Genomic DNA, 15,002 nt, shown 5'->3' with positions numbered 1-15,002 from the left:
AGAATCTGTTCTTCCCTCATTCCCTGTTCTCCCCAGGCACTTTTGCCTACTTATTTTCTTCTCTTCTCCCTGCTCACTTGTTCATACTTCCTTCCTTTTCACCAGATGAGCAACTGCAAAACCCCTAGGAAGGTGAAAGAAAGGAATCTTGTGGAGGATGGGAATGACAGTGTTCTCAGAGACATGCTAACTTAAAGTTAATTGCATAAGAGTAAAATGTATTGAAAAACAAACCGAAACATCTCTTCTTTTTTCTCTATCCTTTTTTCTTTTCTTCCCTCCCTCCTTTTCTTTCTCCCTTGCCTACACAGAGACTAATCCACATGTCCTTGCACCCCTTAGGCTCACTGAAGGAGAAGCAGAGGCAGAGCAGAGCAGAGTTCGCTTCCAGAAAGCACGATGCTCTTGTCCTGGACGAAAAGCATCGGTGCTAACAGAAAATTTTAAATTTCCTGAAAATCTGATTTAAGACAAAGGTTTAAACAATTTAGTTTAACACTAAATGGAGAATTTAATTCATTTTTAACCCCAACTATAAACACCAAATTCTTTACACATGTAAATAACCTAGGGTTGTTTAGGAGATGGTACTCATGAAGAAAACATGGGGGAAGAGACAGTTTTAATGAACTCACTGCTTCCTACTTCTCCATCCACAGGTGTGACCAGCTTATCAGAGCTAAACTCCACATATTCCAAAATACTTTTGCCTTTCAGCTCTGTGTAGTTAGGGAAAGGTAAATATAGTTTTGCCAGTAATCTTGTACTTTTACTTATTTCATAAACCTAAATAGAAAAATAAATAGCTGATAGCTCGCAAGAAATACAAAATAGAAAAAAACCCCTCAATAACATATTTTTATTCATTTTTTAAAAATAATTGAAAATAGGTGTTGCTATAGCAATTCAACCACATGATTATGAGGAAAGTAGATAATCATATACCCTCTTCTAATATTTTTATAGAAAATAAGTTGAATACAAGTATTACAAATACAGTTCTGAGAACATAGATACATGTAACACAATATACTAATAACTTACTTTTGTGTAGTATTTTAAATATTCTTTATCTCATTTAAACCTGATAAAAATTATAGGAAATAAGATATTATTCTCACTTTATAAATGAGTAAATAGAAGCTCCAGACGAAAGTATATTAGTTTTTATTATAAGTGATAGAAACCCTGGTAGAATTAGTCAGCAAGAAGGGAGAATCATGGCTCATGGAATCCGAGGACAAGTTAAACAAGCTAAGGTAGTCAGGGAAGGAGGAAATGTTCCAGAGGAAGGGAAAAAAGAGGTACAGAGTAGAAAGTACCGTTGGGGTTCAGTGGATACTAAACCAAGGACTTCTGATTGTGCTGTGCTTTCTACTACAATTCCATGTAAGTTCACTGCCATAACTAGAAACCAATTTTTTTTTTAATTTTTATGTATTTATTACTTTTGAGACACAGTCTCACTATGTTGCCCTCAGTAGAGTTCTGGGGCATCACAGCTCACAGCAATCTCTAACTCTTGGGCTCAAGCAATTCTCTGGCCTCGGCTTCCCAAGTAGCTGGGACTACAGGTGCCTGCCACAACACCAGGCTATTTTTTGGTTGCAGTTGTCATTGTTGCTTAGCAGGCCTGGGCTGAGTTCAAATCCGCTAGCCTCAGTATATGTGGCTGGCGCTGTAACCACTGTGCTATGGGCTCCAAGTCCCCAATTTTTTTCAATAGAAAAATGTCATTTTGACTTACAAAATTTGATCAGTGCTTGGGGAAACAGTAATATGTGCTCTAAAAAGGAAATCAAGGGGAAAACTGGCCCTTGAAAGTTAAGAATATGCCAACCAAAAGGATGGCTGAAGCTGGGCATTGTGGCAGGCACCTTTAGTCCCAGCTGCTCGGGAGGCTGAGACAAGAGAATCGCCTAAGCCACGGAGTTACAGGTTACCGTGAGCTATGTGATGCCTGGCACTCTAATGAGGGGGATAAAGTGAGACTCTGTCCCTACAAAAAAAAAATATATATATATGGCTGATTAGCCAAGAAAGCCAAATAATGACATATTTTTTTCTGGTCATCTAAATAATCTTTTGTAAGAGCGAATTTAAGGTAATATACTGATCTCTTTGACAAAGGCATCCCTAATGCAGGAAGGTGTGTAGGAGCTGTAGCCTGTGAAAGAATTTTTTTTTTTTTTTTTTTTTAAGAGACAAGGTCTTACTATATTGTCCAGGCTGCTCTCTGACTCCTGGGCTCAAGGAGCTCCTCAGCCTCCCAAATAGCTGGGATTATAAGCATGCAACAGTCCTGGAGTGATAAATTTCTTATTATACATCAGTAAATTGGTTAAAAGAGAAAATGAACTGATAAATATATTCAAATGTTGGTGACATTCTGCTTCAACACCTCAACCTTGTCGAATTTGCTTAGGGTATATAGATGCATTTTCAGTGACCCAGCAAATCCAAGTTCTCTGACTACAGCTGGAGGCCAGACCTCGGACAGTGGTAAGTATACAAAAATAGAAAATTCAACCTGGTGAGGTCTCCTAGGAGACCTGTGACCTGATGACAGTTAACAACACCACTGTGTGGGTGAGGCTGAGCATCTTAAAAGTGTTGAAAAGGAAAATGAGTGCTATAAATGCGCAGCTCGGGCCAGGCGCAGTGGCTCACACCTATAATCCCAGCACTTGGGAGGTCAAGGCAGATGGATTGCCTGAGCTCACAGGTTCAAGACCAGCCTGAGACAGAGAGAGATTTCGTCTCTGAAAAATAGCCAGGTGTTGTGGCAGGCGCCTGTAGTCCCGGTTACTCGGAAGGCTGAGGCAAGAGGATCACTCAAAAGAGTTTGAGGTTGCTGTGAGCTATGATGCCACAGCACTCTACCAAGGGTGACCAAATGAGACTCTGTCTCAAAAAATAAACAAATACACACATACATATATGGAGCAGCTAGAATGTGTAAAAGCTCAGAGGTAGATAATTGCAAGGATGTATGTGGGAAAAAAAGCAGTTCAGATTGGCTGAAGTGAAGAGTAGAGGTGAGGTAAGAAATGAAGTAGAAATGCAGGTTAGAGTCTTTTAGGCTAGGATGTAAAGATTAACTTTTCAATTTTTGCAGCTGTTAATGGCACTGTTTGTCTCTAACTAGATTCCTCTCTTTCCCTTCCTCTTAGTTTATTAGAATGATGCGCTAATTTGAGTTCTTTGAGGATTCTCCATACTTCCTTCCAAAAAGGTTGTATTATTCCCATTTGATCCTGCAATCCCATTACTGGACGTCTACCCAGAAGAAAAAAAATCATTTTATCATAAGGACATTTGCAGTAGACTGTTTATCACAGCTCAATTTACAATCTCCAAAATGTGGAAAACTAAATGCCCACCAATTAAGGAATGGATTAACAAACTGTGGTATATGTATACCATGGAATACTATTCAGACATTAAAAGAGATGGAGACTTTACATCTTTTGTATTAACCTGGATTGAGGTGGAATGCATTCATGTTAGTAAGGCATCACAACAATGGAGAAACAAGAATCCAATGTACTCAATTCTAATATGGAGGCAGTAGATGACCTAATACATGGTGGGGGGTAGGGGAATGAGGCAGCAGGTTGGGGGGTCACGGTGTATGGCACATCTCTTGGGGGTGGGACACAATTATAAGAGGGAGGTTACCTATGCAATCAGTATAACCTAATTTGTTGTACTCTCAATGAATCCCAAAACAATAAAAATAAATTAATTAATTAATTTTAAAAAACTAAAAAAAAGTTCTAGCCAATACAATTAGGCAAGACAAGGAAATAAAGGGAATCCAAATGGGAGCAGAGGAGGTCAAACTCTCCCTCTTTGCTGATGACATGATCTTATACTTAGAGAACCCCAAAGACTCAACCACAAGACTCCTAGAAGTCATCAAAAAATACAGTAATGTTTCAGGATATAAAATCAATGTCCACAAGTCAGTTGCCTTTGTATACACCAATAACAGTCAAGATGAGAAGCTAATTAAGGACACAACTCCCTTCACCATAGTTTCAAAGAAAATGAAATACCTAGGAATATACCTAACAAAGGAGGTGAAGGACCTCTATGAAGAAAACTATGAAATCCTCAGAAAGGAAATAGCAGAGGATATTAACAAATGGAAGAACATACCACGCTCATGGATGGGAAGAATCAACATTGTTAAAATGTCTATACTTCCCAAAGCAATCTATCTATTCAATGCCATTCCTATCAAAATACCAACATCGTACTTTCAAGATTTGGAAAAAATGATTCTGCGTTTTGTATGGAACCGGAAAAAACCCAGTATAGCTAAGGCAGTTCTCTGTAACAAAAATAAAGCTGGGGGCATCAGCATACCAGATTTTAGTCTGTACTACAAAGCCATAGTGCTCAAGACAGCATGGTACTGGCACAAAAACAGAGACATAGACACTTGGAATCGAATTGAAAACCAAGAAATGAAACTAACATCTTACAACCACCTAATATTCGATTAAACCAAACAAGAACATACCTTGGGGGAAAGACTCCCTATTCAATAAATGGTGTTGGGAGAACTGGATGTCTACATGTAAAAGACTGAAACTGGACCCACACCTTTCCCCACTCACAAAAATTGATTCAAGATGGATAAAGGACTTAAATTTAAGGCATGAAACAATAAAAATCCTCCAAGAAAGCATAGGAAAAACACTGGAAGATACTGGCCTGGGGAAAGACTTCATGAAGAAGACTGCCATGGCAATTGCAACAACAACAAAAATAAACAAATGGGACTTCACTAAACTGAAAAGCTTCTGTACAGCTAAGGAGACAATAACCAAAGCAAAGAGACAACCTACACAATGGGAAAGGATATTTGCATATTTTCAATCAGACAAAAGCTTGATAACTAGGATCTATAGAGAACTCAAATTAATCCACATGAAAAAAGCCAACAATCCCATATATCAATGGGCAAGAGACATGAATAGAACTTTCTCTAAAGACGACAGACGAATGGCTAACAAACACATGAAAAAATGTTCATCATCTCTATATATTAGAGAAATGCAAATCAAAACAACCATGAGATATCATCTAACCCCAGTGAGAATGGCCCACATCTCAAAATCTCAAAACTGCAGATGCTGGCGTGGATGTGGAGAGAAGGGAACACTTTTACACTGCTGGTAGGACTGCAAACTAGTTCAACCTTTTTGGAAGGAAGTATGGACAAACCTCAAAGCACTCAACCTAGACCTCCCATTTGATCCTGCAATCCCATTACTGGGCATCTACCCAGAAGGAAAAAAATCCTTTTATCATAAGGACACTTGTACTAGACTGTTTATTGCAGCTCAATTTACAATCGCCAAAATGTGGAAACAGCCTAAATGCCCACCAACCCAGGAATGGATTAACAAGCTGTGGTATATGTATACCATGGAATACTATTCAGCCATTAAAAAAAATGGAGACTTTACATCCTTCGTATTAACCTGGATGGAAGTGGAAGACATTATTCTTAGTAAAGCATCACAAGAATGGAGAAGCATGAATCCTATGTACTCAATTTTGATATGAGGACAATTAATGACAATTAAGATTATGGGGGGGGAGCAGAAAGAGGGACGGAGGGAGGGGGGTGGGGCCTTGGTGTGTGTCACACTTTATGGGGGCAAGACATGATTGCAAGAGGGACTTCACCTAACAATTGCAATCAGTGTAACCTGGCTTATTGTACCCTCAATGAATCCCCAACAATAAAAAAAAATAATAAATTAAAAAAAATAAAAATAAATCAGATTTTAAGAGACTAAAAAAAAAAAACTAAAAAAAAAAAAAAAAATGATGTGCTAACCGACAGGATGAAGAAAGATTCAAAATACACATTTACCTTTTGGGGAAGCAAATTTTAAACTTCAAGTGATTGGATTATTGTATCACAACTTAGTTTAGGCTCAATAGTAGGAAAATATAGTTAGTATATATATATATATTTTTTTTTTTTCTGTAGAGACAGAGTCTCACTTTATGGCCCTAGGTAGAGTGCCATGCCATCACACAGCTCACAGCAACTTCCAACTCCTGGGCTTAAGTGATTCTCTTGCCTCAGCCTCCCAAGTAGCTCGGACTACAGGCGCCCGCCACAAAACCCGGCTATTTTTTTGTTGCAGTTTGTCAGGGGCCGGGTTTGAACCTGCCACCCTCGGTATATGGGGCCAGCACCTTACCGACTGAGCCACAGGTGCCGGCCAAGTTAGTATATTTTTAATACAGGAATTTAAACAGAGGGACACTGTAAAGATGATAAATAAGGATGATGAATAAATGAGGACTGAATAGAGCATCTATGAGGGATAGAACAAAATTATCTTAGCATTATAAAAATAATTTTGATTTAGATTTGTAATTATAATCCTCTCCCTACTCTCAAGCCCCACTTTCTTACTCACTAATCTTTATTCTCTTCTACCTTTTCTTTCCAGTCTAGATTTAAGTTTAACAGCTATATTAGCCATCAGGACATCTTGTTTAGATTCCTTTACTGTCTCTAACTTTTTTTCCATTATCCTATTTTCTTCTTCCTTTAGTGCAAAGGTTCTTATGGTGGAAAGATCTTTGGGCAGGAATTGGGGGTCTTGTGTATATGCTTTTATATGATTTTTAAAGGGATCCAAAATATAAAACAGATGAAGAAAAAAATACATCAAGAGACTGAAGCCACCAAGTCAGGGCTGGGACATTGGAAAAATCATTCTATACTTACAATAGCTATGCTACTCATTATACTTTTTATTATTATTATTTTTATTAAATCATAGCTGTGTACAATAATGCATTTATGGGGTACAATGTGCTGGTTTTATATACGATTTTAAATACTTACAACAAACTGGTTAACATAGCCTTCAAGGGTACATGTCAAATCTACTAAGTGTAGAGTATAAATGTCTTAACACAATAATTAAGAAAGTGCAGTGAAGGGTATGTTACTCATTACACTTTAAGCAACCCTTCTACCTTACTTGAGAATGCACAGCAATGTCGCACATCCAAAGCTGACAGAAATTTTAGCAGAAGAAAAGTATTTGGAACAATTACAAATTAAATAAAATATTATATTATGAATTTTAATATAATTATAAATATCTTGCCTACCCATAGAGATAATCTCAATATATAAGATACATGTGCATACAATGAGTCATCTTTTCATATAGAAGAAATTACCACATCAGTAGCTAATAAAAATTTTTAAATTATGATGGCATAATATATACATTAGATGTAAAAGATACATAAGATACCATAGTAAATGACAATGGCATACCTTCAAGCAAATTGTTTCAGGCCAATATAATAACCGAATATTGAAAATTTGCTGAAACATGACTTTAAAATCAAACTGTAGGGGAGATACTGAAGTACGAGAAACTTGTTTATCATTGTAAAATATTTTAATAAAATATTTAAGCTTCTGAATTTTGCTTCTCCTTTTTTGTTCATGTCTGAAAATTAAATAAACTTTTAATTGATCCTTGAAAAACAGAATGGATATAAAATATTGTTCTTTCAAAAAGTACTTTAGCATGCTAAAAAGATCTTTTTAGAGGACAAATGGTATGTCTAAACCAAGTAACACTTGTCTATATGTGGACAAAATATCTCCTTCACGAAAGAAATCCTTTTATCATAAGGACACTTGTACTAGACTGTTTCTTGCAGCTCAATTTACAATCGCCAAAATGTGGAAACAGCCTAAATGCCCACCAACCCAGGAATGGATTAACAAGCTGTGGTATATGTACACCATGGAATACTATTCAGCTATTAAAAAAAATGGAGACTTTACATCCTTCGTATTAACCTGGATGGACGTGGAAGACATTATTCTTAGTAAAGCATCACAAGAATGGAGAAACATGAATCCTATGTACTCAATTTTGATATGAGGACAATTAATGACAATTATGGTTATGGGGGGGAAACAGAAAGAGGGAAGGAGGGAGGTGGGTGGGGCCCTGGTGTGTGTCACACTTTATGGGGGCAAGACATGATTGCAAGAGGGACTTTACCTAATAATTGCAATCAGTGTAACCTGGCTTATTGTACCCTCAATGAATCCCCAACAATAAAAAAAAAAAAAGAAAGAAAAAAAAAATCTCCTTCACAAATGTTTCTAATAAAAAATAGATACTCAAAAGTAGAAAAAGAACTAAAATCAAGGTATTGTAAACCATTCAGCTATTATTCTCCTAAATTATAACTTAAAGAGATTATAGCACTTACCCATCAGATGTCTTACAAAAGCAGAAAACAGAGGGACTAGAGAGTGGGAGATGGGCTTGAATCAAACATTTAAAAATGTTTTCTAGCTTTCAAAAGACGCATGTTTTCAATAACTTCTAGAATGTGGCTCTAAGACAATAAGCTTGCTGTGTTTTTTTAAAGGTCTTTGTAATTCCCCGTAGGCTTTAGGCTATGTACCACTTTTCCCTGGACAGTAGAAAAGGTATTTTTTTCTCTGAACCCAAAGATCAGAGAGGGCAGCCAGATTGCTTCCCTGGGGCTTCTAGGGAAATACTTTATGGAGAATAAAATGATCCTTCAAAAGTAATACACAACTCCCAGTCTTCCATCCATTCACTTAACCAACATGTATAGAATATCTTCTCAGCTGAAAGGCAACTAACCCGATGATGTTTAGGACCACCTTCTTTTTCAGAAGAGAGAAGGCAGTTTGAAAGATAAGCCCTGGGTGGTGCTTGTGGCTCAGTGGGTAGAGCACTGACCCCATATACTGAGGGTGGTGGGTTCAAACTTCGGCCCTGGCCAAACTGCAACAAAAATATAGCTGGACATTTTGGTGGGCGCCTGTAGCCCCAGCTACTTGGTAGGCTGAGGCAAGAGAAACGCCTAAGCCCAAAAACAGAAGGTTGCTATGAGCTGTGACGCCACAGTGCTCTACTGTGGGCAAGAAAGTGAGACTCTGTCTCTAAAAAAAAAAAAAAGAAAGAAAGATAAGCCCTACCTAGTTTAAAACAAAAAAATCCCCTTCTGCTCTCACCCTAATCATCCTATGGGCCCAGCATCTCCCTGCCCTTTTTGCCCAACTCTATAATCTTCTCAAAGGATTAGGGGACAAAGGACTACTTATTCTTCCTATCTCTCTGTTGGCCTCTTTGGGCTATCTTCCCAATTACCTTTAGAGAAATATCTAAGCAAAAGTAACCTTTATGTTGCCCTCTAAAAGTACTTTTAACAATGAGGACATAAATTGATTGAGAGAATTTGTGAATTCAGGACTTTATTTGTTTTTTGGGTTTTTTTTTTTTTTTTTTGCAGTTTTTTTGGCCGGGGCTGGGTTTGAACCCAGCACCTCTAGTATATAGGGCTGGCGCCCTACTCATTTGAGCCACAGGCGCCACCCAGGACTTTATTTATCTTCAGGAAATCTTGTATTTTTCTTCATCTGTAATTTCTTTTTAATTTCTCTCTAATTTCTGTATTCTTTTCACTTCTATCTTTGATATCAACATATTATTCCTTTCTAGAGAATCAATTTTTATTCAACTGGATGTTTTAAATGCATTATAAATGAATGACAACAATGCTACCAGATAACAATAGCTTTGAAAAGTTACAGAATAGCAGTACCCAATCCTTTTGGTACCAGGGACCAGTTTCATAGAAGATAATTTTTTCATGGACTGAGGGTGGGGCATGGGGTTGGGGGTGGGACCTGACAGGAGGTGAAGCTCTGGCCATGATACCAGTGACGGGGAGTGACTATAAATACAGATAGCTTTGCTCACTCGCCCACTGTTCAGCTCCAGCCATGTGATCCAATCCTAACAGGCCATGGACTGGGGGTTGGGGACCAAGTTACAGAGCATTATATTTTCTTTTGCCTTGACTTCCAGGAAGTTTTAGTCTAGATTTTCTAGCACAAAGATCTTCTTCCTTTTTGTTCTTTTTCTTTCCATCTTCCACTTTATGGCTACTTTTTTCTTATTCTCATTTAGATGGTAACTATCCTCATTTAAATAATAAATGATCTCAGGCCCTTTTGGAAGGAGGTGTAGAACAAATAAAGGATTTTGTCATTGCTGCCCTTCTCTGGTCAGAAAGAGTGCAGTGATAATTGTGCCTCTGTATCTGTTACTCTTTATGTTCCTTGTAAAATGTAAATATCATTCATTCATTTAATAAATATGAATGTTTACTGGGCACCCACTGTTCCAATACTCTCCTAAACAATGCACATTCACAATACCCAAAGATGGACTGGTACAAAGTGTGCTATGGGATAGAAATGTTGAAAAATTGGACCTCATGCTCTAGGTTGCCGTATTCATAAGCCTAGCAGGTGAGAGAAATGGGGATACGTATGATAACTGTTTCTGCATACTGTCCTAGCCATAGGGAGAAAAAATTAAAGCTCAAGGAAGAAGTCACAATAAGAAAAGAATGAAGCATGTACTGTCAGACAAGAAAATTGTTCAGAGTGCCCTCTTAATGTGGAATAGTTTTTATAAGGGCCAAAAGTCCTTTAACTAGCAAAGGCTATAGTTCGATCTTAGCTTTTTATAGTAGCTTTATATCCCACCTATCTATATCTGAACAAAAATTACAATCATGGAAAAAAACCCCAATTATCAAACTATGAAGCTTGGCAGTGAAGACATGATACCCTCCCTATCAAAACAGACTACAATATGACCTGCGTCAGTCATATATTAGATGTGTTACTCTGGCCAACTTAATCTGCCAGAAGCATAAATTCCCTCATCTCTAAGATAAAGATAATAACAGACTCCATAGAAGTATGGTGACAATTAAATGTGAAAATGTATTTTTAAAAAACTTATCAGAGTGCCAGGCATATAGCATTCACTCAAAAAAATCTAACATTATTAAAAACAATATAAGTGATAGACAACATACAATGCAGAAATAATTCTTAAAAAGTGCTTACAGTGAACACTTGGATAAGTTTGTTAATTCTTCAGTGAAGGAAAGTTGTGGCATCAAATTAATTAGCTTTATTCTTTTGATTTCTGTTTCTTTAAGATCTGAAGCTAAATATGAGTGGTTCTAAAAATTAAAAAAATATATAATTTACTATGAATATTTCTTATGTAGGTTAATTGTTATTAAAATTAAGACTTTTGTTTCTTTTGTCATTTTTGTTAGCTATGTGTTACAAATACCAACATTTCCCGTTCTACAAAACAACAAACTGTTATAACTAGTTAAGATGAATTGAATATTATTTTGCAATGCAATTACCTCCTGCTTTTCTTCATTGGTAAGTGCTTTTCCTTCAGTTTTCTTCTCAGTCTCATACGTTTCTGACATTTTCCTTTGTTCTTGTTCATCATATTTATTTCTTTTTATCCTAATTAATAAGTAGAATTATTTAAAGCAGAAATATTAGAGCAGTCTTTTTTAACCTTTTTAATCTCACAGCACACTTGTACCTATGATTAGACTTCTGTGGCACATTTTAATTATGTCGATCAAAAAAAGAGTAATATAAAGAATACACTTACTGTGCATTGAATTTCTTTCAAAAATAATTTAATTGATAATCTTAAAAATTCTTCGTGGTTCACCTAAGATCTTCTCACAGCACACCAGTGTGCCATGTCACAGTGGTTGAAAATCACTGTATTAGAGAGTTGTTTGAGGTCTTATCAAAACTCACGCAAGAGGCCAGGCGCGGTGGTTCATGCCTGTAATCAGGCAATCCACTCACCTCGGCCTCCCAGAGTGAGCTCATGGGTTCAAGACTAGTCTAAGCAAGAGCGAGACCCTATCTCTAAAAATAGCTGGACATCGTGGCAAGCGCCTGTAGTCCAAGCTACTTGGGAGGCTGAGGCAAGAGAATCACTTAAGCCCAAGAGTTTGAGGTTGCTGTGAGCTGTGACACCACAGCACTCTACTGAGGATGACCTAGTGACACTCTGTCTCAAAAAAAAAAAAAAAAAAAAAATTGGCTCGGCACCAATAGCACAATGGTTAGGGAGCCAGCCACATACCCTGAAGGTGGCAAGTTTGAACACAGCCTGGGCCAGCTAAACAAGGATGACAACTGTAACAAAAAATAGCCGGGTGTTGTGGTGAGCACCTGTAGTCCTAGCTACTTGGGAGTCTGAGGGCAAGAGAATCACTTAAGCCCAAGAGTTTGAGGTTGCTGTGAGTTATGACACCATGGCACTCTACTGAGGGCAACAAAGTGAGACATGAAACTCTGTCTCAAAAAAAAAAAAGAACTCAGACACACACACACACACACACACACACACACACGCCAATCTTTTACAGCAAATTATTTTATATCCTAAGGAAATGATCAATATGATAAACATTAAAAAAAATCATCACAAACTTCTTCTTAGCTTTTACAGATTTCTCCATAAATTTACCATTAGTGTTTATAACACCTTCTAAGGTCAGGAAGCAACCTTTCCTCTGGTGAGAATAAGTAACCAGGGGAATGGGAAGTGTAAATTACTATACGCACATATTTCCTTTCATTTTTCTTCTCACAATTTTTAAGCTGTGAGAACATGAGTAGGTCTAAGAGCAGATGACCACAGTGATATTAAGTGTTTCTGCATGAACAGTAAAAAGCTCATGACATTAGTAATCTTGCTGCTGCTACTACTATCACTACAAACACTTATTCAGTACTTACTAAGTATGTGCTAGCCATGTTCAGAGTACTTTACACATATAACTAATTTAAATCTCACAGCCCCATGAAGTAGGTATTATTACTATTCCTCTATTATTAATAGTTCAACAAAAATCCCAGTTATCCAGAACCATTTCAGAAAAATAATTGATGTAGGAGTTTGTTTTTCTAATAGTGTAAAGGTTTACTCTTTCATTACCAAGTTTTGTTATTTAATTTTAATCATTTAAGAGGGAAAGCCTTTGGTAAAATATTATGTGCTCTAAACTCATGCAGCTATTTTTAAAAACGGTCTGGCAGTTCCTCAAAATGTTAAACATTAAGTTACCATGTGATCCAGCAATTCCACTCTTAGGTATATAACAAAAATAAATAAATGAATAAATAAATAAAAACGTGTCCACACACATGTGAGGAGTAACTACTAATGGGAAGATGGTTTCTTTTTGGAGGTGATTAAAATGTTCTAAGATTAAATTGTAACGATTTTTGTACAACTTTGTTAATATACTAAAAGCCACTGAAAAATATACTTTAAATGAGTGAACTATCTGGTATGAAAATTACATCTCATAGAGCTTTTTAAAAGCTATTGTGATCTGAGACACCCCCTTACCAAGTACAATGAACCCTAAAGTGAAGGAAGCACAAGTTCCCTATGAGTCGAGAATTCAGGGCCTGGCTAGCATGGCATATTTCTAAATTCCTAAGGCTACAAGAAAAACCACACTCTCGCTAAACTCCATAACTCTGATTTATAACCCCAACCACTACAACTCCTACTGGACAGAGCACTGGCTTTGATAAACATTCTCCTCTGATGTGCAACTACAGAAACTAACAGTTTCAACTGCTTACATAGGCTGTGCATAACATGTCTTTGTGGCCTATAAGTCACCTTCTGACATAGAGATCCAAATTGCATCTCATTTTAATGCTAAAACCTTGCCCCAAAGTGAACCCAGGATGTATGTTACATATATATTTATCAGTACCATGCGTTAACAGATTGTGCAACTGGAGCTCCATTACATATGTATTTATTGGGAACCAGCCCCAACAACACTATAGGTTCCCTTTCACTGGCTCGGTAGGGTAAGAGAACAATAATGTACATGATACAATGGTACATTTTAAAACTATTAAGAAATGAGTATAATTGTGATGGATGTGTTACTTAGTTCAATGTAAACATTTCATATTGTATATCGAAGCAGTACCCTGAACCCCATAAATGCATCAATGTACAAAGTTACGATTTAATAAAAAATAATTTAAAAAAAAGAAAAAGAATAGACAAAAGACAAAGAGATTTTTTTTTAAGAGTTTAACTGGGGTTCAGGAGACAGTATACCCTTCTTCGTGAGGCTTCCGGTATGCTGCCCTCAAATACAGGATAGCTCTGTATTTATTTCATACACCAGTGTCTCAATCATAAATTTCATGAAGGCAAGGCAAACAATCCCATCATGGTTCTTGCTGCACTTGCATTTTTCTAACTAAACTATTTCTTTAACTAACTATGTTAATTGTATGATTGTTACTTTTAATGCTTTAAGATATTTATGATCTTAACACAAACAGATTATGGAACAGCAAAATAGTCCAGAAGCAAGACGTCAGAGCAAAAACCCAATTAGGCCATGCACACAAATCACAAAAGTAATTGTTAACACTCAAAAAGCCTTATGTCCAGACAGACTGACTCCAAGGAGAAAGAAGAGAAGAGATATTTTTATATCCTCTGGTCCAGAGCAATTCTTGCTGTGTTCAACAAAGTTTAAACATTCTACATTCCCAACTCCCCCAAATCACTCTCCTGGAGTGAGCAGCCCTGCCTGAGCAGAAAACTCTGCTCTTTGCAGGGGTGGGGGGAAGTTCCAGCAAGACATCTTTCAGAACTTTTTTTTTTTTTTTTAAAGGATAAAACTCAATTTAATTCAAGTTGGGGAGAGGGGTGGGGAGGGCTGGTGTGCTCTCTCATCTTTCAGAACTTTAAAGGGGCAGGCCTCCAAACAGCACTTTGCACCAAAATTAAGGGTTTCTTGAATCACTTTTCTCCTGTTTCTGTTTTCCTTTTGTCCACCGTCCATGATCATCTTCCTAATTTAATTCCTAATCTACTTACAACTAATAATTGAATTATTGGTTTCAAGCTTATAAAATCATTATTATAAAATCATTATTACTAGTAATGCAAGACTTTACATCTCTTGTATTAACCTGGAGGTGGAACGCATTCTTCTTAGTAAAGCATCACAAGAATGGAGAAGCAAGAATCCAGTGCACTCAATTC

The 15,002-nt window shown here is 37.0% G+C and overlaps 1 protein-coding gene across 1 annotated transcript in view; it reads right to left on the bottom strand.

Annotated features, from left to right (window-relative positions):
- The window catches only part of LOC128580659 (protein CC2D2B-like), a 121,539-nt gene that overhangs the window by 60,336 nt on the left and 46,201 nt on the right, over positions 1-15,002 (bottom strand). Inside the window, 4 exon segments of the mRNA XM_053582844.1 lie at positions 636-786; positions 7,334-7,511; positions 10,982-11,100; positions 11,296-11,404. Coding sequence (XP_053438819.1) covers positions 636-786; positions 7,334-7,511; positions 10,982-11,100; positions 11,296-11,404 — 557 coding nt within the window.

Source organism: Nycticebus coucang, chromosome 3 (assembly GCF_027406575.1).
Source record: "Nycticebus coucang isolate mNycCou1 chromosome 3, mNycCou1.pri, whole genome shotgun sequence".
NCBI classification, from domain to species: Eukaryota; Metazoa; Chordata; class Mammalia; order Primates; family Lorisidae; genus Nycticebus; species Nycticebus coucang.
Note: the sequence above shows the minus strand (reverse complement) of the source record. Positions and strands in the feature narration are given on the sequence as shown.